The 24,067-nt window shown below is 41.1% G+C and overlaps 1 protein-coding gene across 4 annotated transcripts in view; it reads right to left on the bottom strand.

Moving 5' to 3' along the window:
• LOC131691447 (probable helicase with zinc finger domain) overlaps positions 1 to 23,151 on the bottom strand; it is a 101,422-nt gene extending 78,271 nt beyond the window's left edge. For 3 of the 4 annotated variants that reach the window (XM_058977843.1, XM_058977840.1, XM_058977842.1), the window contains exons 1-2: positions 23,019 to 23,151; positions 22,172 to 22,611 (exon numbers count right to left, since the gene is read on the bottom strand). In XM_058977843.1, the coding sequence (XP_058833826.1) occupies positions 22,172 to 22,229 (58 nt within the window). In that variant the 5' untranslated portion in view covers positions 22,230 to 22,611; positions 23,019 to 23,151. The remainder of the gene's footprint in view (positions 1 to 22,171; positions 22,612 to 23,018) is intronic. The other variant, XM_058977841.1, reaches the window with a different exon arrangement.
• Between the last annotated feature and the right edge of the window lie 916 nt (positions 23,152 to 24,067).

The following is a 24,067-nucleotide window of genomic DNA, read 5'->3' as shown; positions in this document are numbered from 1 at the left end:
TTTATACAATGCCTAAGTGTCTACATCGTTGGTGAAAGTTGAATTTATCTGGATACTCTGGCTGATACTTCAATCAAGTTAACCGTTATACGCTAGTCATAAACCGAATTAGGCAGCTATCAACATAGCTGGTTTAATAGTTCAGGTGCGTCATATAAATAGACAATCTGAAGGCCATGAGTTCGGTTCTTAATTTAAATTTTTTTACTGCCTGTAAAGCGGTAACGTTATTATGTAGAATCGTTAGTTTCAAATTAAGTAATAAGGGAGATTATAACCGTTATTTCTGACATGTTATTCAACTTGCGGCGAAACGCTGCGTTGTACAGTGGCGTAACTACTGCCAAAACCTGGCCAAAATAGCAAAAAAAAAATGAAATTTCGAGTTTTTGCCCATTTTTGTCAACAAAATTGTTTTTCAAACCATACTCTAATAAATGACTTCAAGAAAATAGCTTTTTGGATTGATAATTTTTGTATGTAAGTATCTGAAAATGATGAATTTTTAACGAATTTTTTAACTTTGAATAACATTATTCCACAATTTTTCATATTGCCCAAAAACTAAGTATATAAAGACAATATCTGGTACAAAATCGTGATTTTCCCAACAAACACCAAGAACTTTGGCCAAAGGAGACCTTTATTTGTAATGTTTTTTCCTTTTTTGAATTGGGGCCAAATGTGCCAATTTTTTCAATATTATAAAATATTCGGTGATGGAAAAAGTACCTTGTCGGGCATTGTCGAGCAGTTCCGTTAAAAGGACACGGTTTTTTGGATTCTCTTCTTTCCGTTCCACGAAAAAAACATTCCCAATTAATCCCATTACCGCTTTTACAGTAGTTTGAAAATGGTATGATTTTGCTGAAATATAGGCTAAATGAGCAACAAAGCCTTGTTGAGTCTATACGAAACAATGAACAAGAAGAATTTGATTAGATTGATTGAAGATATACATTTATTAATTTATCGTCTCCGTAAGTATTTCAAATTTCATTTCAATTTAAATATGGACACTTTATTTATTCGAGATAATTAAAAATTAAGAACTTTTTTCCATTAAACTGTTCAATCTATTATGACAATTATACTTATAATACTGCTTTGAAAAATGTGAAATATAACATGTGTGTGACTACTTATACACTAATCTTACTGTATAAGTAGTCACACACACATGTACAAGTTGTCTTCTCAATAGAAAGGTATTGCAATTGCTCTGAAAACCGACTTTTCAACGGAGGTCCGGAGAGCTGAGTGACATATACCATTCGATTCAGTTCGTCGAGTTCGGCAAATGTCTGTGTGTATGTATGTGTGTATGTATTTTTTTTTTTTACAATGGAGAAGACCTTTATGTCCTAGCCCAGTACACGTGCTAACGGTAGGGTCAAATCTACCACACGGGGTGCACTGGGGGCGTGTCGGACTCGAATGGTGACCAGCCATTAATACCGACTAAACTCCATTGGGCTCCGCCATCATTCCTCCCAGGAACTACCTCTCGGTATTACTTCTGGGGGGATGGCTGTACTAAGTGTACTCATTCACTCTCACTCACGCGATCATACATCCTGTATGAGGCTTACTTGGGTGCTCTCTCAATCACACTTTGATTCACTCTCAAACACTCCCACATGAGGCTGACTTTTGTGCTCACCTTTTACGTTCCATGCGAGGCTGACTTGTGTGCTCACCTTACTCATTCCTTGCTAGGCTTACTTTTGTGCTCGCCCTACCCATCCATGTGAGGCTGACTTGGGTGCTCACTCTATCACCTGATTCACTCTCAATCGTGCCACTCTATTGTACCTTTGTCACTCCCTCTGGCATCCCATGTGGGACATTTTTCTTAGGCCCCACTTCTGACATACCATGCGAGGCTGACTTTTGTGCTCACCTTTTTCATTCCTTGCTAGGCTGACTTTTGTGCTAGCCTCTACCAACCTGTGAGGCTGACTTTTATGCTCACCCTTAACATGCAGTGTGAGACTGACTTGGATGCTCACCCTTTCACTCCTCTGCCACGCCATGAGGCATCGATAGCTTAGTTCCAACATACTACGCTACGACCCTCCCGTCTTGGCATGAGGCAGTCCACTTATACGCCTATACACTCACTCTTCTGTCTTGCTTCGGGGTGGCTGGGTTTACCCCTTACGCGGTTGCCATTCGCTGTGCCAACCTACCTCGGCATGAACAGACCATTCACTCTCTTATTTTGCGCTTGGCCTTTTTCGCTCCAGCTAACCAATCACTAGTTAGCCGTGCCCGCCGTCTGTTGCTCGGTTCGCCAGATTACCTGTAGCCTACTGGCAATCTGGATGGTAGCAGCCGAGACTGCGTTCCACTTCTCCACCGTTTGACACATCCGCTGAATAAGGGTATCCGGGGTTGTGTCCCAGCCACAGACGTCAAGCATTGCTCTTCTTTCGACGTCGAACCGATGACATACGAACAGTATGTGTTCGGCAGTTTCATCTACACCTGGGCAGTCCGGGCAGACTAGGACCTCCGCGTGCCCGAACCTGTGGAGGTACTGACGGAAACAGCCATGGCCTGACAGGAATTGTGTCAGGTGGAAGTGAACTTCCCCATGGGGTCTTCCCACCCAGCTCGATATGCTAGGTATTAGCCGGTGGGTCCACCTACCTTTCGAGGAGTTGTCCCACTCACGCTGCCATCTGGCGACCGAGGTCACCCTGGTGCGCTCGCGGGCTCCCCTATTTCCACGTAGCTCAAAGCACTCCTCATCTTCCCGAATGACCAGCCCGACTGGCATCATGCTCGCTATCACGCAGGATGCATCGTGTGATACCGTGCGGTAGGCAGATATCACTCTGAGGCACATCACGCGGTAGGTGCTCTCCAGTTTCTGTAGGTAACTGGTTACCCTCAGTGCTCTTGACCATGACGGGCCGCCGTACCTGAGGATAGATACGGCAACGCCTGCCAGTAACCTACGTCTACTGGCGCACACCTTTGAGCTGTTGGACATCATTCTCGATAGTGCCGCAACAGCAGTCGACGCTCTCTTGCACGTATAGTCGACATGGCTGCCGAAGGTCAGCTTGTCGTCTATGATGACTCCGAGAGACTTCAGACTTCGCTGTGAAGTGATCGCAACTTCTCCCACATGGATAACTGCATGTTGTGCCGACTTGCGGTTGTTGACGATAACTACCTCCGTCTTATGATAAGCGAGCTCCAGGCCTCTCGCGCTCATCCATTCCTCCACCGTGCTAATCGCGTGTTCTGCGGTTAGTTCTACCTCAGGGATTGACTCCCCGTAGACCTCCAAGGTTACGTCGTCAGCAAAGCCGACGATCTTGACCCCAGGAGGGAACTTCAGTCTCAGAACCCCGTCATACATGAGGTTCCATAGCACCGGGCCTAGGATCGAGCCCTGCGGGACTCCGGCGGTAATCGGAACCCTTTTCTGACCGGCATCGGTCTCGTATATCAGTACGCGGTTTTGGAAGTAACTTTCCAGGATCCGGTACAGACCCACCGGTAGGCTAAGCCGGTGTAACGAGAGCGCGATGGCATCCCAGCTTGCGCTGTTAAATGCGTTCTTCACGTCAAGTGTCACTAACGCGCAGTATCGAATACCTCGCCTTTTTCGTTGGATCGCTATCTCGGCAGTATTTATCACTGAGTTGAGAGCGTCCACTGTGGACTTACCCTTCCGAAAGCCAAACTGGTTGCTTGACAGACCGTCCGTACCTTCCGCGTACGGGGTGAGCCTGTTGAGGATGATCCTCTCAAGCAGTTTGCCAGTCGTGTCTATCAGACAGATTGGTCTGTACGCCGACGGGTCGCCTGGCGGCTTCCCGGGCTTCGGCAACAGCACCAGTTTCTGCCTTTTCCATCTATCGGGGAAACGGCACTCGTCAAGGCATCTCTGCATAGCTAGCCTGAACATGTTCGGGTTCGCTATGATCGCTGCCTTGAGAGCGTTGTTTGGAACTCCATCCGGCCCTGGAGCTTTGTTCATTGCTAGGGATTTAGCCACTGCGAGTAGTTCTTCATTCGTCACTGGAGCCACCATTTCGACCGTGCCCGCACTGTCTCGTAGTGCAGGTGGCCAGGGGCTTGTGGCTCGAGACGGGAAGAGTACTTCGATAATCGTTGCCAACCGGTCCGGAGACCGTTCTGGGGGTGAGGAGCCCCCTTTGGTCTTGGCCATCACAATCCGGTAGGCGTCACCCCACGGATTCGCGTTGGCACTCTCACACAGGTTGTCGAAACACGCTCTCTTGCTGCTTTTAATAGCCTTGTTAAGGGCTAATTTCGCAGCTCGAAACGCTTCACGGCGGTTCTCTCTTGCATCCTCGGTGCGAGCTCTTTGCATCCTACGTCTAGCTCTGAGACAGGCTGACCGTAGAGCTGCAATCTCGGCACTCCACCAGTATACCGGGCATCTACCGTTTCTTGGCAGTGTTTTTCTCGGCATAGTGGCGTCGCACGCGCGTGATAGAACAGCTACCAGCGCATCCCCGCTTAGACTGTCGGTGTTGGCCTCCAGTCCCAGGGCCGCGGTGAAAGCTTCGCTGTCGAAGTGATTGGACTTCCACCCGCGTACCTGACAGGGATCTCCCGCCCTCGGATGCTGCACACCATAGTTGATCTTAAAGCGGATTGCTAGACGATCGCTATGGGTGTAGCCTTCGTCTACCCTCCATTCCATGCCTGTGTGTATGTATGTATGTGTGTGTGTATGTGACCAAAAATGTCACTCATTTTTCTCAGAGATGGCTGAACCGATTTTGACAAACTTAGTCTCAAATGAAAGGTGCAACGAATTTCTAATGGATCCGACTTCCGGTTCCGGAATTACAGGGTGATGAGTACGAACACGCAGAAAATGTTGATTTTAATAAATTCTGCAATGAATGTATAAAGGTGAAATTTTTTCCAAAATATGACCACAACAGCTTCGATTTGTAGTATTAGGTCACTAACATCCATTCAAAGTCTATTTGGCCACATTGGCCACCATCATCGGTTCCGGAAGCTCCGGCGGAAGTATCTAAATTCAGAATAACAGTCACATCGGTTTCTCGAAGATGGCTAGACCGATTCGACTAAACTTGGCCTCAAATGAAAGGTATTGCGTCCCCGTAAATGGTTATTTAATTTCATCCCGATCCGACTTCCGGTTCCGGAATTACAGGTTGTGGCGTGCGATCACATAGCAAATTGTGATTCAAACCGATACTCCGATGAAAGCAAAAAAGGTAAAAATTTCGCTAAAATGTCTCTCAAACAACTTAAATTTGCTGTTCTAGGTCACCGACGGCCAAACAAACTTTCGTTGACTACATTGACCACCATAGACGGTTCCGGAAGTGCCCGGGAAAAGCGGCCATCTTTCAAAATTTACGAACTCACATCAGTTTCCCGGAAATGGTTAAGCCGATGTTCACAAACTTAGTCCCAAATGATATAATATCCCCACAGATGTCTATAAAATTTCGTACGGATCGCTTATATGGGTCCGGAAATATAGACTAAATCGTCCGGTCACATATGAAATTCCCATATAAGCCGGAACTCAATTTTTTTTTCAAAGGGAAATCAAATTCGTATTTTTGATGCCAAACACCTTTAAAATGCATGAAACGTCGAGATTTTATGTTATCTCGAATTTTTTTTTATAAAAATCGACTTTTTGGGACTTTGCCGATTTCGCACCTTTTTTCAGTTCAATATTACCATGGCTGTTTTTCAAAATTTTAGAACTCGAATAATGATTTATTTTCCTGTATATAGTTGTCATGTGATGTATAATAATAAAATGTAATATATGCATTTAAAAGTTTTTAATGAATATGAACAACGCACACATTCTCGTGATTCATGATTGAGAAAGGCACAATTGCACCGCTATGTGGATTAAAATAGGTTTTTTTACAATGGAATTTTGTTTACCTATGAAATATTTAGAAGAGACACTCCTTAAGAAGCAAAAAAAAAATGCTTTACAAAAACTTAAACTGGTAAGTCACAGCTGTCGATTCGGAGGCCCATGTATTTTCATTGCTGTGTCTTGTGCAATGGTATGCGCAGCCGCAAGCCGCTGAACGGTGGTTGACGGAATAGGGGGTCCGAATAGTCCCGTACGCTCATTTCGCACACAAGTGGTGAGTATCTCGAAAATATCCGTGTTTTTACCCAGACAAAAATCATTCCAAAGAATAGGAGCCTCAAGCTTTCCAAAACGTTTACCATTTCTTTTTTCACTTTTATTTGTTGATTTAATCACGGTTTTCCATTATAATGATTTTTGTTTTGAGAATGGCAAAAAAAGAAACACGTCGTATGTCCTTTCTACAAAGAACAAAGAATCAAATTCAGCTCTCAAAATTAATGTTTCAGAATTGTGGTTCCACGAATATGTACATTGTTTAGAAAGTTTTGCTATTTTCTGAGAAATCGAGGGAGTCCGGATTACCCCCACTGTCGTAATGGCCCCGCGTCCCCCTACATCCTGCTTTTTTTGTTCACAGTCTATTAATTAGAAAGTAGATTCACATTTTCATGTAGATAGCATAGCATAGCATAGCATAGCAAAAACGACCGCACTCATCATGGGTGGCTGATACAGTGGTATAGTTCACCGCACACCTGGCCATGTCCTTACGATCGTTGAAGGGAAGGAAATGTTAGTTGAATACCTACTTTAGAAGATGCGGGGAACCCACGCAATCTTCATAGGTACTACGGATGGAGGAGTTTGTTAGTAAGGAAGGAAAATGGGAAGAGGATATGTGGATATAACAATTATGGTATGGTATGAATTATATAATGAACTATAAAATAACAATAAATTGGATTGATCTCACCAAATTTTCTTGAACACCCTGCAAAGGAAACAAGTTTCGACCGCAGATCTGTTATTTTTGTTCATGCCTCAACAACAGTATTCAAATGTACAAATATTAATCCGGTGTTAGCAATTCCAGGTAATTGGATAGATTTCTCCACAACTAATCTCTGCCGACTAAAATCCTTTTAGTCCTGCTCTTTCTGAGTATTCCGTACTATTCGAGTCCTATGCTTCTGACGTTCTGAACGTGATGTTTGGAGTACAAGCTTGCAGCCGGGTTCATAGATTTTATTTCACATATACGACGCACTCGTTGTTTCCATGTTTTTTCCACGAATAATGAAAACCACCTTTTCAATTATCGGTAGCAATGCGTATATAAAATCCAGAGAACCGACAAACGACGAAAAATCACAACACTAAAAAATGACACATTTTCATGTAGATTACTCACAAACATCTGACTAACGGTATTAGGAAATTTTGTTTACAATCGATTAAAAAAAGTTCATTATTGATATATTGAAACCAAAAAAAGCTTTAATTTGAAGTGTTACATTCATAAAATCAAAACCTTTAAGTGTGAAGCCTTCTAACCCGGCATTCCCAGTAACATCGTTAGATTTGAAGAAATCAAATGAGAAAAGTGGTTTTTTTTTTATTTTTTACTTTAGCTGTGCATTACACTGCTAGGAGGATTAATACGATAATTATTTATTCATATATTGTCCAAAACTGCAAGAAATCACTTTTTACTACTTTTTGACTTATAATAAGGCTTAAAAACGTGCAAAATAATTTTAACCAGGAATTTGGTCTAGTTACGCCACTGTGCGTTGTGGACATAGTTTCTTGTATATTTTGGTAAAGTTACGTTCTAACGTTATATTCACGTTGCTACTCCAATCTTAATCTTTGGATGATTCGTTCAAAAGTTTTGGTTAAGGTTGCACAGAGAATGGGCAAAAATCGAAAACGAAGGAAGCAGTTTTTTTCCACACCACTGATATCTCGGAAAAGTTGCGTTGTAGCTTGTAGCTTTTACTAAGATCTAAGCGAAAAATGAATTTGCCAAGCGCTCATCTGCTCAAATCTCTGCGGAATTAGCAAACCTGCTGAATTTCAACAAAAATAAAATACATGTGTAGTGCATATCTAATCGTATTGTAGGCAAAAATAAGCTTTAGAAAATGCTTTTCCGTTAACCTTATTTTATTTTTCATTCACAAAAAAATTAAAAAAAGCCTTTTTGGCAATATTAAGGAAGTTTTAGCGTCATCAATTTGCTATCTAAAATAAGCTCTAGAACCATAGTATATTTCTCACAATAGGTAGACATTTCAAAAATGCCTCAGAGGATTTTGTATTGTACAGAAACCTTTTGTATGAAACTGAAAACAATTCATTTTGGGGGGGTCTGGTTCGACTCGAAAGGTACTTGGGGATGCCATATTCGGTATCTGAAACAGAAATGCCAGTAAAGGATCAACTTTCTTCGTACAATAACCGTAACATTGTGAGGTGCCCACCCAGGAGACCTAATTAGGTTGTATCAAGCAACGATACTGTCGGTAATGGAATACGGATGCTTCTGCTTTCGCTCCGCCGCGAACATACATTTCATCAAACTCGAAGGAATTCAGTATCGTTGTTTGCGTATCGCCTTAGGGTGCATGCAGTCGACCCATACGATGAGTCCCGAAGTGCTGTCGGGCGTTCTTCCGTTGAAAAATCGATTTTGGGAACTCTCATATCGATTGCTCATTCGATGCGATATCTTGAACCCGGTGGTGATTGAAAATTTCGAAAGGCTTGTTGAGCTCAATTCTCAGACCCGTTTTATGTCCCTGTACTTTGACTACATGGCGCAGAATATTAACCCTTCTTCTTACAATCCCAACTGTGTGCATTTCATAAATACTTCTGAATCTAATGTTTTCTTCGACACATCCATGAAAGATGAGATTAGTGGAATTCCGGACCACATACGCCCACAAGTGGTTCCAAACATTTTTTATAATAAATTCCGAGAAGTCGACTGCTCTAAGATGTTTTATTCTGACGGATCAAACCTCGAAGGGTCCACTGGCTTCGGTATTTTCAATCAAAAGTGCACCGCCTCCTACAAACTCAGTGACCCTGCTTCAGTTTACGCCGCAGAACTGGCTGCCATTCAGTATACCCTTGGAGTCATTGAAACAGTCATCGTTTCGGATAGCCTCAGTTCCATTGACGCTATTCGCTCGATGAAACATGGAAAGCACTCCTCGTATTTTTTGGGGAAAATACGGGAGCTACTGAGTGCTTTATCTGACAACTCTTTCCAGATTACCTTGGTATGGGTCCCTTCTCATTGCTCCATTCCGGGCAATGAGAAGGCGGACTCCTTAGCTAAGGAGGGTGCCTTAGAAGGAGACGTTTACGAAAGACCAATTTGTTTCAGCGAATTTTTCAGTATTACTCATCAGAGAACCCTCGAAAGTTGGCAAACTTCGTGGAGCAGTGGGGAGCTAGGAAGGTGGCTACATTCGATAATTCCTAAGGTATCGACGAAACCTTGGTTCAAGGGGATGGATGTGGGTCGTGACTTCATTCGTGTGATGTCCCGACTCATGGCAAACCATTACACGCTGGATGCACATCTCCGGCGTATTGGGCTCGTGGATAGTGGTATCTGTGCTTGTGACGACGGCTATCACGATATCGAGCACATTGTCTGGGCATGCACCGAGTACAATTCCGCCAGGTCTCGGCTAATCCGGCCGATCCACATCTGCGCCGTTCTACGCAATCGTCTGGAAAAACCCCTGCCATCTTGAGGAGGAGCACCCGGCGTCCCAGTACATGATTCCTCCTGATGAAAGCCACCCGAGTTTGTAATCCATTCGTTGATCTCCCGATGCCTGAAACTGAAATAATTTTCTCTCTCTGCCATCTTTGTCTACCCTCTCTCCCCTGACTCTTGACAAAAACGGGGGCTGATAAAATCGAGTCTTCACTATGCTAATGTATCAAAAGCAATTCGGGGCAAATTTTTCCCGTACCACCGGAACGAGCCGATTTGCGAAATAAATTTTCCATCGCATTTGTTCGGTATCACTGATGCCATCAAATTTTTGATGTAGTGAACGTAGTCAACAAAGTAATTTTCTGTGTGCTAGTAAGGTTTGTGGAATTGTTCATCCGCATGCCTGTTTGAACTCCACGTAGAACCGCAAACCAGTTTTGTTGAACAGTGCTTGAGAAGTCTTCAGCAAAATGTTTTCCGAGGATTTTCACCGAATACTGCATTTGGTACCAGTTATGTTGTGTCATATTCAATGTACCAATCTTTAGGGCGTTAGTTTTTTGCGTACTGAGTATTGCTCCAGAAACAAGTTGAAATCGGTAAAGATATTTCGATTTGCAAGCAGCTGAGATTCGCTTGCGAACATAGATATGTCATCCGCATGTGTTCAGTCTCTCATGAGCAAAATGTCTCCGCAATGGATGTAGGTAAATAACTAACAAGATAATTGAAATAGGATCATCTTGGCGCACTGACCTTTGAATTTTGATTTCACTTCCTAACTTTCCATTGATCAGAAGCTTTGAGAATCTGTTGTTCATGCAGAACATTAGGATATTTATCAGTTCCAGATTGAAGTGCATTTATCCCATCGCTATTTCATTACAGCATTTTTGGTGTTAAAATAGCACTAGCAAAAAGAAGGGGCTATTTTTGATCATCCTAGCTAATATTTTCTAGTCGGTGTTCAATAGTGAAATCGATCTATACGATTTTATGCTGTCGTCACTTGTTTTCTTTTTTACACAATAATGCCATCAAAAAATCCTTGGGGGCTTGGGATAACATATCATTATTTATGATGATGAATTTCTTCGGTAGACCATCGACGCACAATGATTTTCGTGAGCTGCTTGCTTTTATTGCTTGTCATTTGATGGAATTTCACTCACTATGTGCTCGTTGTTCTGATTCTCGGTTGGGATGCGTTTTGCTGGATCAAAGCTGTCATTTAATGTGGTGCTAGTTGAGGATTACAGGTTCGCGAAATAGTACTGCACGCTTCGATGTATCTCATTTGGATCTCATATTGCAGTAGCTTCATTCACTTCAAAGTTTCAGTCCGTCGAGTCCTTTCATTTGCAACGTGACATATTTATGTGCTTTCTCTGCCGATGTTTGCTCTGTTAAAATGCCAAGAAGTTTCTTGAAAACGTCATCAAGATTGACAAGTCGATCGAATTTGCGTGCGTGGAATTCTCGGAATCTGCGAATACTTTTATTCCTGGTTTCTTGAACTTCTTCACTGCACATACCTACTGGCAGCATGTTATGTTGAATAATGCTTCCTCCATGGACCAGGAGTTTATGCACGGTTGGTGAGAGAGCGTACCAGCCATACAGGCGTACATAAAGCAATCGTGTATCTTTGGCGTAACTATGCCGGTTTTGCGTTAAATGCGATGTCATATGTTGATTGTTTACCACAAACAGTTTCGGAGCTGCGTGAAAGAGAAGATTTTATGGAAGCAAGCCATTCAGAAGATGAACTCCTTGTCGAAAAATGAGACATGGACCTTAGTTAAGATGCTCGAAGGACGGAGCGCCATCACTTGCGATGTCATATGTTGATTGTTTACCAGAAACAGTATCGCAACTGCGTGAAAGAGAAGATTTTATGAAAGCAAGCCATTCAGATTGTTTCGTCAGATCCTATAATTTGTCTTAAATGTAAATGTCGAATTCATCGAGCACCGCTGGATATACCTGAAAATGCAATGCATCTACTTTTGAATTAATTGGCATTGAATAAATTCTCCTTATATAAATCATAAATTATTTTTATAGCCAAATTGTTTTTAATGAACACATTCTGTATTGTTGATATGTAAGCAAAACAGAAAAGGAAATACAAATGCTTTAGGCAATTTCTTTTATGTCGCTATGCGACAAAATTTAAAACCTTGGTTAATAAATTTAAAATTACATGTTTAAAAATATAATATTTTCCAATTTTAGCTCAAATATACTTAAAAGTAAGTTCTTTTCTATGGTTCAATCCGAACTTACTTTTATTTGCCCCAATCAGAGATAATGACATTTGAAAAAGGGCTATTTATGAACGAAAAAATTCCATAACTTTTGAAAGAATAAAGTTAGACTTTCAGAGTTATGAAAAAAACGTGGATTGAAATTCTCTAAAAGCTGTTCAAAGGTTGTTTTAACAAAATATAAAATTTCTTTAGAACATTAACAAGTCTCAATTTTACTTTTGGATTACTACTTGTAATGAACTTAAGCAGTTCATCTGTCTTTTTACCAGTGATAAGCAAATTCGCCAACTCTCTTCGACTAATATCTATATTTACTAGTTTTATTTAAAACGAATAAAATCAGAAACTTTTTTTTGACAGTCGTTTCACTTATGCAAAGCTTGCTGCAATGAGAGAATGACATTTGAAAGTGGCTTTTTTCATAATACAACGATATGTGTGTAAATGCGTTGAACCTGCAAAACTACAAACTTTAAATCTAAATTACAAATTTAAAAAAAAAATAACGCGTTCGCCAATTTTTGCTCAAATATACTAAAAAGTATGGTCTTTCATGTGGTTCAAACAGTATTCAATTTAAGGTGCCCGCATCAGCGATATTGATCCTTGAAATAGGCTATTTTTTAACGAAAAGTGTCCATAACTTTTTAAAGAAAAAAGTTAGACCTTCGGTGTCTTGGAGCAAAATACTCGGCTTGAAGTTTTCAATAAGCTGTTCAAAGGTTGTGTTAACAAAAAGTAAAAGATATGAAAGTTATACTAAAAAAACGTTTTTTCAGGAACACCCTCATCTTTTTTTTAAATTTCTTGTATAACAAAAACTAAAAGAGATAGAGCTTTAATATATTCAACAAATTTATTCAAAATAAGTTACTTTACAACTTTGTGGAAGACTGTGGAGCTCTATCTTTCATCAGCAAAAAGTTTATTTTCGTATTTTAGAAAAATTAGAACCACCCTAATAACTATTTCAATAAAAAGAAGCATCTTCTGATGTACACAAATTCATCCTAAGACATGACACGGCTAAATTATACAGGTTTGTCAGAAAGTAAAAATTCCTCCTAAATTAGCGATCTGGACCACTGTGCAATGGTAGGATGAACGAAACAGAGCGTCAATTGTGACACCATTTAATGGGGGGAATAAGTTTTGGCTTAAATATATGATCCATCACTTGACCCACGTGTGAAAATTTCTTCGGTTTCTTGTCCAATATGCCCATTTGACGTGAAGTTCGTCGATAGCTGCTGGATCATTCACTAAGTATGGATGCATATGCCTTACACCTCAACCAGGCGTGTTCCCAAGTGTGGGAATTAGAAGAAATCGGTCTATCCTGGTGGCGGAGTAATATCTAAACAATGATAATGCTTCATGTTGACGCCGTGCATGCTCCCAGCTGTCATTAACGCCTAAGGCAGACATGAATCTTTTAAGCATTGGATTGTGTGCATTTGAATTGCTAGCGTCTTTTTGATTGACTAGAGTTGAAATCTCCCCCCACAATTGCAGTGTTCGTCACATTGTAGAAGTAATATGTTTTGCCGAGCTTTCCGATTTTGCGCTCCCTACGGTGGTGATTTGAAAAACTTTTGTTCGGTTAAAACCTTAAAATTTACCAACAAAATCTAATATCCAGACGCGTAAGAACCCTGCTGTCATATGTTTTGTTTATTTTTATGACATTCGGTGTACTAACGTAAATCCAATTTGTGTTCAAATGCTCTATATAATCTTCCTAATAATAAAGTGTCACCATGAAATAATTAAAAATTTGATTTCTAGGGAAAGTTGTGGGGTGTCGGTTTTACCCACAGTGTCGGTTTTACCCATAATTCCCCTAGGTCAGGTTGAGATGGTAGATGGCATTATAGGATGGAACAAACATGAAATTAGTATCACGTTTAAGACACTACCTTCTTAGAGTTCAGAGGGGAGAATCCACTAATGAGGGTGGGGAGAAAGCTCGTCTGATATTACTGAAATCAGATTTCGTCGGATCCACAAGTTCAAGTCTTAGATTTTCGACTTTCATAGCTAGAGTAAAAGACATTGTCCATGTTTACGTGTACTTTTTTGGAATTACGGCATATTCCAGATCAATGTACACTTAGGTTTTTTCTACGCGGGGGATACAGGCCGCGTAAATGAAAACCGCGTAAATTTCAAAATCCGCGTAAATGAAAACCGCGTAAATTTCAAAATCCGCGTAAATGAAAACCGAGTAATTTTCAAAATCCGCCTAAATGAAAACCGCGTAAATCTCAAAATCCGCGTAAATGAAGACCGTGTAAATTTAAGAATCCGCGTTAATGGGAACCTCGTTAATGGATTCCACGTAAATTGAAAAATCCGCGTAAATGAAAACCGCGTAAATTTAAAAAAAAACGCGTAAATGTAAACCGCGTGAATTTCAAAATCCGCGTAAATGAAAACCGCGTAAATTTCAAATCCACATAAATGAAATCTGCGTATATTTCAAAATCCGCGTAAAAGAACCGCGTAAAAAAATACCGCAAAAAAAAACCTGAGTGTATTTTATTTGTTTATTGTTGTGGCATGAAAGTTTTTTTAAATGAATGATTTTTTTGAATGAATGAGTTACTTGCCAACATCAATTTCTTTTGTCAATTGTCAATAGCCAAGTTTGGAAATAAATCTTCAATGAAATATTGCCTACGAAAATTTGATTGAAACTTTCAAATTTCAATAAAATTTTCGTACCATTAGTAGGGGATGATGTAACATGGTCACATTTTGAACTTTTGTAAATGTACTTCATATTATTATTTTTTTATTCTTGTACGTTTTCTTGTTATACGCACAATATTTCAAAAGTGTATTCCAGCTCACATAGCTCTGTTACAAATGAAGCGAACTTCCAAAAACCCAATGAACCCCTTCATGGGTAATGAACACGAAACGCACGCATACAAATAATCCCGTTCATGCACATGAACTGACAAATTTCATCATCTCTTTCTATTGCACGAATGCGTAGACCTTAGCGGAGGTTTAGGGCAAGCGCTCAATTCCTTTACCACGGGTTCTCTACAATCTAAAAAGAGTTAACCGGCGGGGGGAATCTTAGTAATTATATACAATTGCGCGTCGCAACGAAATGGTGTGATCTGGGTGGCTTGAGAGTGAGGGAGATGTAGGATTGAATCAGCAAAGAATTGAACTCTGGAAGAATACGGTTTTTGGTAAAGGTCTGATAACGTACTTTCGGTTAGAAAACCCGAAAATTAACACTCGCCGTACATCTGAGGACCTATCACAATTTCCAATCCAATTTGTCCTGGATCGTGGAAGAAGCAAGCAGTGAGAGCGATTTGTTGTTTCGCGGCTTAGTGTCAAGGTAAAACGTTGTGAATGTTCTTTTGGCCGAGTTAATTATTTTAAAATATCTCCCCCGGTAGCTGTTGTAAAAGTTAGAAAGCTAGAATCTTGTGCGGCAAACGTGTGCGCGTGTGTTTCAAAAAGCAAGGCAACGAGTTCAAACATGTGTGCATTTTGCTTGGCCTTAACCGCGTCGAACAACCATTCGACGGCTTTTTATTTAATAGTTTCGTCGCCGGTGAATTTCCCGCCGACTAGTATTTTCCGGACTGTTGTCGACCGACCGAAACGGTTCTAGCGACACACAAGCCAAAGCTCGGCTCGCTGCGAAACCGTCACCGAACACTTCCACGTGTATCCTGGTGACCAAAACGTACAAATGAGTGAGTAGAAACTTTGACATGCGCGTGATCAAACTTAGGCCATAAGTTTATAGCACACGAACTTTTTTGAGTAGGTAGTTCTTGGGAGATAAATGTCGCTAGAACTAAAACCGCACACGTTAGATAGAAAGTTTTGAGGGGGAAAGGAAAGCGAAGGAAGAGAATAAGGAAGTAGAAATGAATACAGCCGTGAATAGAATGTATTTTTGTAAATAATGTAAAAGCCACAATGAGTGTATTTTTGTAGTCAGTTTCCCTCGCAATGGTTGGCTCGGATTAAAATGAGTTTCACGTCGTTCGTTCAGTAGTCTCTAGTTTATTTTTCTGTTTTTTCTCCAAGTTTTGGGTTGTTTGGGAATCTCAACTCCCTCCACTGCCTCTTCTGAAGCGTTCAGGGTTACCAAAAACACAGAATAATCTGTATTTATACAGATTTTTCAGTCATTTTCAGACCAAGAATCTGTATGTGCAGATATACAGATTTTTGCATGTATGTATAGATAGACAGATTTTTGAGAAGTGATGTTACCAAACCTATTTTAGAAATATTTTCTTAGTTTCACTAATCTTCCTCTGTGTCTCTCTCAGCTTAGCCCTCTAAATAGGCTGCGCACGCTGACGAAGTCGACTTAAAAATGACTTTTACTGTCAGCCGTGTTGACAAACATTGCTTCACAGTTTAATGGCAGTGTTGGTAAACCCGGCTCACAGTAAAAGTCATTATTTATGTCGACTTCGTCCGCGGGCACAGCCTAATTAAAAAATCTTCACTTTTGAGAGTGGTCGCTCATTCTGAAAGGTAAAGGTTTGTAATACACTCAGGTTAGCACCCAGAAAACGCCTGGCTGAAGTCTACTTCCGGAAACGTTAATTGTAATGCTCTGTGACTTTGTTAATTCTCAATTTTTTGTCCGAAAATTCGACAGCTACATTGGTCGACTTAATGTATGTAACATTATATATCAACAAAAGTCATTAAATGAAGATGAAAATTATTTTTCCATTGTGCACATCGGTAAGGTTCAAGTTTCTGGATGCAAAATATCAGAACGATTTGTAGTGTTTTTATGGCGAAAAGGTCCTTGCTTGACTCATTTAAATCACAGGAATTAATATCTCCGATAGATAATCCACCAAAATGTTAAACAAGTCAACTGATTCGTTACAGATACCGACATAGATTTTTCGAAGAGTAAATACAGATGAAAAGATTTTTTAGGATAAAAATACAGATTTAATTTTGGCAACCCTGTTACGGGTCAATTTGAATTTAGGAATTGTTCCTGTGATGAGACACGTGAGTGGTGGTATTTCTTGACTGGCTGAACGACGGGATTCTCCTAGTTTTCTTTTCCCCGCTATTCGGTCTGAGTCGAAGTTACTGGATGGTTATCCAGGTCTGCCAAATCGTTCATTGATATTTTCGGGTTCTTTTACGAGAGTCCGCCTCGAGGTTTAGACTCTTGCCGGGTAAATATAACGTGACAAGCGGTCTTCTTCAGAGGTGGCGCAAAAATCGCTTGTTTGAGTTCCCTGGGGAGCAATTTCGCAGACCAGAACCGCTAGTGCGTCTTGCACGCGCTACAGAGTGCGGGGAAAAACTTCGTGCTGCACTCACTGTTCCTCTTCTATGTTCGTCTACATTGCACTCAACGCTGAAACCTGGTATGCCAAGGTTTATCATTGTCACCTCTTGCAGGAAGATAATATCTAGTTCAGCAGAGCGGATAAAGGAATTCAGGGCTTCGAACTTTGTCCTGTTTGTCACTGCGTTCATGTTGATTGTAGTAATCTTGTAGCTCATCATATCAGCCATTTCCATCGTTGAGATGGCAGTTCGTTGGCATGTTTGCGCAATCAACTGAGCGTTGCCACGATAGTGGCAGAGATACGCATACCAGCGAAGCAGCTTGTACAGACGGCAGTAGTAGCGAGAGCTGAGAATGTTGAAATCTTGCTGAGGATGGCAGTAGCATATGTTGCTTCGGTGGACATATATTGTCCAGAATGCTTACCGAGGAGGCTGAAAACGCGGCTGGCACATTTGTTGTATACAGAGTTTTATCAAACCCAGCGGCCGCTTGTAGATACAACGTAGCTGATGGGTGCCGTTGCGGTGACGGTATGAGCTGGGAGAAATGGAAGCAGGGAAGCGAAAGCCGGTATTTGCACATCCAGTTTTTTGCTGCAGTGATGAGATGAAGCGCTAGTCAGAATTTGCCTGACACCAGATAGTTGGTAGTTGATGAGTGCAGCAAAGTATTACTGCATTCTGCAATTATTTATGTTTAGCCGACACGACGAATTGCATCAGGGCTCAGTAGCAGCGGGAGAAGCTGAGAATGGTGGAAGCTTGCTGAGGGTGGCAGTATCGAACCTTGCTTCGGCGGGACATATACTGGCCGAAATTCTTACCGGGGAAGCTATAAGTTCTGCTTGCAGATTCACTTTAATGTTACGGTGGTGAGACGTACAGCTGGTCGAACTTTCATGAGGGTGGAGGCCACTTGGAGAGACAGGATTGGATGCGTGTGTAGCACCGAAATGTTGCGCGAGGCAAGCATTTTTGTATCGTCTACCGATCGGATTGCTGTTAGACGCAGCAACGGCGGCAATATCTGGAAACACTTGAAACTTTCTGAGGATGCCTTTGGCAGAACATATTCTTCCCAAGATGCTTACCAGGGCAGCTGGTTGTTATGGTGGTGAGAAGGATAACAGGTCCATCATGAACTGTGAAAGTGTGCAGATGCATTTCATTGTTGAACCGACGGGGCAGGTCAGAAGATTGCATTGTGACGTCTTTTTCGTTTCGTCGGTGGGGTGAGTAAATGAAGGGCACACAACGGCAGTTGATAATGTTCGAAATTCGCTGAAGACGACAGTAGCATATTTTGCTTCGGCGGGACATACACTGTTCAAAAAAAATTACCGATGTAATTGGCAACGGTTCATCGGCGGCGGGAGCAGATAGTAAGCTTGTAATTTTTTTCTTGCAGAGACTAGACTAATTATAGGTTGTAGTAACGGAAGATTATCCCACAGTGGTATATTACTGTTCTAATGACGAGATCAATGCGCGCCGGGTACATCAGCAGCGGCACAAGCTGATAGTAGTAAACATTTGCTGAGAGTGGCAGTATCGAGATTTGCTAAAGCAGACCATACACGAGACGGGAATATTGTCAATAAAAATATTGACAAAACTGCTTCAATACTTCAATCCCATTTGATTTCTACATGATCAATATTTTCAAGATGCCCTTACACTGTCAATATTTTGATCAAAAACCGATTTATTGTCAATATTTTAGCTCGTGTCCGCTTAAGATTGAACATATACCGTTGAAATGGCTTACCGGGGAAAAAAAGATGGCGCTTTCATTTTGTGTTGTTGCTATGGCGAGGCGGGTTCAGGTGGGTTTTCTACTTATGCGCGAAGTCGATCGAGTGAGATGTGGTTCTAGCCGTATGTAAGTCCTGGACGGTCTTTCTTCGTCGTTTCTTCTTCCATTATCAAGAGGTGATGCCGATCTCTGCATTCGTATCGTTGTTTTGGTCTTTGAAGCAGGCAAATGGACTCGCAAAGTTCACGATTTATCAATCGTTTGCAGTTTGGGATGTACTTATAGTCTCTGTTTGTTGCTGACCACTGTTCTGAGGTGGGCTTTAGAATAGCTTGGTTACCATTGCGGTACCACTTCCAGCCAAAGAGACATTTGTCTCCTGATGAGGCGTTGTATTTCTTAGACTGCGGAGACAGCAGTATTTGGTTGATGAAAAATCTGTTGCGCATAATCCTCACTCCATTTGGGACACCAGGGAAGAAATCTTTCCGGACGGATTGAGATGATTTCACCATACTCACGCATCCGGTATGCTTAGCTGTATGTTATTTGTTCTCGGGCGGAGGTCGTGAACTCTAACCTTAATATATCCATCTTTCATTAACAGTGGAATGCTGTAAGATTTTCCGTCGTTTTCTAGTTGATGTTTCATGTTGTGATCTTGTACTATATCCTGTGCTGTTTAAGTGGAAACGGTTCCCACGTCCGATGCTGACTTGCAAATGCTGTAGTTTAGTTTTTTTTAGTAAAGACATGTTACGTAACGTTTTAACTTACTCCCCCTCCCCCATATGTCACAATTTGTCGTACCCTTTCCCTTATAAAAGCGCTACGTAATTTATGAATGGTCCCTAGTTAAATGTAAACGCTTCTCTTTGCCTGAAAAAGCTAAAATTTATACTAGTGTAGCTGCCACTAGCGAATGGGAAGGGAGGACTTGCCATCACTTGTGCCACTGATGCTAGGGATGATATATTTAGTAGGGATTGAAAAGAGGCACCCGTGAATATCTTTAAACAGATCATCATATAGTGCAATCGAAAAGTTATCTTTCTTCAACCTTGCTTGCAATCGATCAATATTGAGACTCGTAGACTCTATACCATAAACCGAAGCATTACTGGAGAGTACACCTATGCGATTGTGCTTTTATTTCTCCGATTTTTATTATAATTTTACCAATTTTTACGGGATTAGAAGGATTACGCTTCTCGCAATTGATGTTGTGAAAAGTGACTCAATTTTCGAATCACCGAAAATCCGAATAGGAGCGGATATGATCTGCACGTATTAACGGTTTGATCAAAAAGAGTGGGAATTTCCATTCTAGAAAAGTCCACAAAAATTAATCCAATTTTGTACTACCACCTATTTAAAATTGAATTATTACCCAGTAGAACCGCAAGAGGGTGCTACACCTAGACGTTTAAATGATCAAAGACGATGTACTTACAATCAGATAACGACGGTTAAGGCTCGTTGGGTACGAGCTCGTTTGCCAACTCATACGTAGTAACGTTCGAGTAAAGAGATACCTCTAACATCAGAAACTTATGATTCATTGTGCGACAAATATGACGAACAATAGGCGTATTTCCTGTTATCATAGCAACAGTCATACTGACTGTGACAGCATAAATATCGCGAGTTGTGAGGTCGGATATAAGACATGCTTCAATAGCACTATTCACAAGTTTGCACGAGGCATCACACGTGGATCTGTCACGCCTTTTTGTTGGAAACCGGGGTTAAGTAGCTTTCCAACATTCCTTTTTTGGAAATACGGTTCTTGAACCAAAGCTATGGAAGATGTTCCTTCCTGCACAAGGCGGGATAAATTCATATTTGGTGGACATTTATGCTGAAGGTTAATTTGTGCTACTCTAACCATTCGCGATCGCAGCACTATACATTTCATCATCTGCACTGTACTGTACTGCAACTAGAAGATACCAAAAACGTTGGCTTATAGTCACTTACAGCTAATCCCGTAATAGGTATTAGGGACATGACCATCATTTGAGTCCAACGATTTGCAAAGAAACAAACATCTATTATGTCAGAGATTCGCTTTACACCTCCCTTGCGCGACTGGCATACTTTAGTCATGGCATCCCGTCCTCGGCACGGAGAAACACCTCGACTTGATGACTCCTGTTTTCAGTTGCCTCTTACGACATAGGAGCAGGCACCCAGCGGATCAATTCTTGAGTGATATATCAACCCGCCGGATGCCATACGGCCTCTAGGCTGGCTTTGTCCGGAGAAAGATAATACTGTTATCATCCTTCTAGTGGACCACATGCAAATTCCTAAATAAAGGGTGCATTAACTTGATCAGCTGTATGGCTAAAATGACGAAAAGGCTAGTTAACAGGCGCCTCAAGACTCGACGTTCCTGGATGATGAAAACTACCTCGACCTCAGGCAGTATGCCTTAGAAAAAAAAGACAGATTCGGGGTTCACCATGGTTCATTCCATCGACCTTTAGTCTTGCCAAAGCCTAATCTTGTCTGAGTCTGACAAAAGAATGCAACGGCAATTACATCTATGAGGGATCAGAAGTAACTTGGGCCGCCTCATCTAGGAATGTTTGAGGAGCAGGGTATTTTGAATATGGCAGCAAGTTTGATACCTTCCGGGAAGCCAATGAGATGCCGCAAGGATTCGTTGTTGGCTTTACCAAAAATTGTTTTCGTATAGGTCTTCAGTGATGACAGTATACTGGTAGCGATTTAAAAAAAACTAGAGCCAGGATCAAATTATAGACAGCGTTATTGCCGTAGACCAATTTAAATATCACTCCAGAAAATGGCACCATCAAACAATGTTGCATTTGTAAATTGAACCTTAAAACACGCAAACATCTGGCCACCGCAGTGACGTCCGGTGCGGTTAGACCCGCATCCAACAAACGAATATTCGTCAACTGCCCCGTTTATGGTCAGTCCCCCATGATGACAGCATGATATACTACCTTTCTTAAGGACATTCTTGGAAATGACACGATAGGAAAGGAGAAATGAGACGAATCAACATTTCGTTTAATGCCTATTAATAATAACCAAAATCTATGAATTTATTGACGTCGTAATCTGACCTGATGCAGAATCTTCGCCATCATTTAATTTCTCCTTTCTCGAAAATACGCCTTTAAGCTACATCCGGAAATAAATTGTATCTTTTACAGCTTACTTACCTTTCGCTTTTTGCCACTGTCGGTTCCGGAGATGTTCACTGGCCTGACTCTCGGTCATTGTATTGCTGCGGAGGAGACCCGCAACCAAGGAACCAAACACGACCTCGATGTCGTTGAGAATACGTATTGGTCAACGTTGCTCGATACACACACATTCGCACTGTGGATTGTAATCTTCCGGAACGCACTCACGAATGAATGCTTTGCATTTATTATCCAGTCTTTCCAGAGGTATCGTCTAGGTAGTTGTCTAGATGTTCAATGTTATCGTTGTATAGTTACACCAATAAAATCTGGTCACTTATTTCCTTTTACCGGTAATCCTTCTAGGCTTTCAGTAATAAGTTCCCAAACACTAATACTTTTTATAGTAACAGCACAAGCACTGACTCTGCTATGCACAGACCAATCCAAAAAAATCCGGAACTAGTTTTTCTATCCTAGAAAAGAAAACAAATTGTAAAATAACACTGCGAGAAACATGGCAAACTATTCGGATATGAAGGCAACATGCAATTTGTTTGTACTGTAAACACGATATTGCGAGATTTGCAAGATGTACATTCTTTTCGAATATACTATTGTTAAATATACAAGACGACTACTTTCTAAAGGCCTGTTATGTCAACTACCAAACACTACTGCCTAGGTATGTTCTAAGCGGTCTTCCCGTTCGGCCACCTTACGGTGATCCGAACCTTTTCTTCTTCTTTCTTGACAAGTGCAGTGACGATCTAGCGAAGAAAAAAACTTGCCTTGGAAAAATCACTTTTAAGCAGCAGAATACCTTCTCTTCAGAATAACTTTAACATCAAACCATTTCGTAGAACTTTCGACACACACTTACCGATTTTAAAAGAACTAAAAAATACATTTTATCAGGAAATGTTACATTTTGTCTAGCTGTATTTTAGAGTGAATTGAAAAGACGTCGTTTTTTACACTTTTGACACAATGGACGTTTTGAGGCGAGATAGAGAGAGGCACGCACACACATGTAAATTATTTCTTGAACGGCAAATCCCTGTGGCTGCGAGTGCTAAGTGTTTTGTTGGTTTTTGACAGTCTCACAGAGTTGCCAGCTGTGAAGGAAAAATTTATTCTCTGCGACCCCTCGACTCAAATGCATTTGAAATTTTTCGCACTGAACAAAAGAGATTATATTGCTTGTGGCACTAAAAACTGGATTCTAACCGCAATGCGCACTTACTATTTTTCTATTAAATTCTTATCATAGACTGGTTAGCTCGACTGGTCTGTCTATGAAAGTACGATCTCTATCACTTGAAGTACATGTGTTTTGACAGCTCGCAGTTTTCAGTAGCAGTTTGATCACTCGCACTTTAAAAGTGCGGAGTCCAGGTTGGTGGGAAGTGCGCAATAACTACTAGAGGTCGCTGTTAACACTGAAAATTTATCATCTCGCTCTTACATATGCTATGTCCATTAGTTTGACACATATTGCCCCGGGTACACACATGTCACAATAATGGGATACAAGGTGCTAGAGCAAGACCCCATGTTTCAGTCCGTGAATACATGGAGACAGTAGCGCTTTGCTCCCTCTAGTAGTTATAACCTCTTTTCACTGAACCTAAAAATCGCATAAAATTTATCTGAAGCCACTTACGGCCAATTTCGTAGAAAACCAGTTTTCGGGTTGCTGGATACTAATTAGCCGAAAACTGGTTTTCAATGAAAACCGGTTTTCATCCAAGTGAAGAAATTGGCCGTTGGAATTATTTTCCATGCAACTTTTCACTTAATATCACATAAATATTCGAGAGATGGTTTTGATTACATTCATCAGAACAATCACATACTTTTTATATAAATTGCCGTTTGAAGCTATTGGTTTTAGGTAATGCATTTTAAGTGAAATTCTTATGAGAATTA

The sequence above is a fragment of the Topomyia yanbarensis genome, chromosome 3 (genome assembly GCF_030247195.1).
Source record: "Topomyia yanbarensis strain Yona2022 chromosome 3, ASM3024719v1, whole genome shotgun sequence".
In the NCBI taxonomy this organism is placed as follows: domain Eukaryota; kingdom Metazoa; phylum Arthropoda; class Insecta; order Diptera; family Culicidae; genus Topomyia; species Topomyia yanbarensis.
Note: the sequence above shows the minus strand (reverse complement) of the source record. Positions and strands in the feature narration are given on the sequence as shown.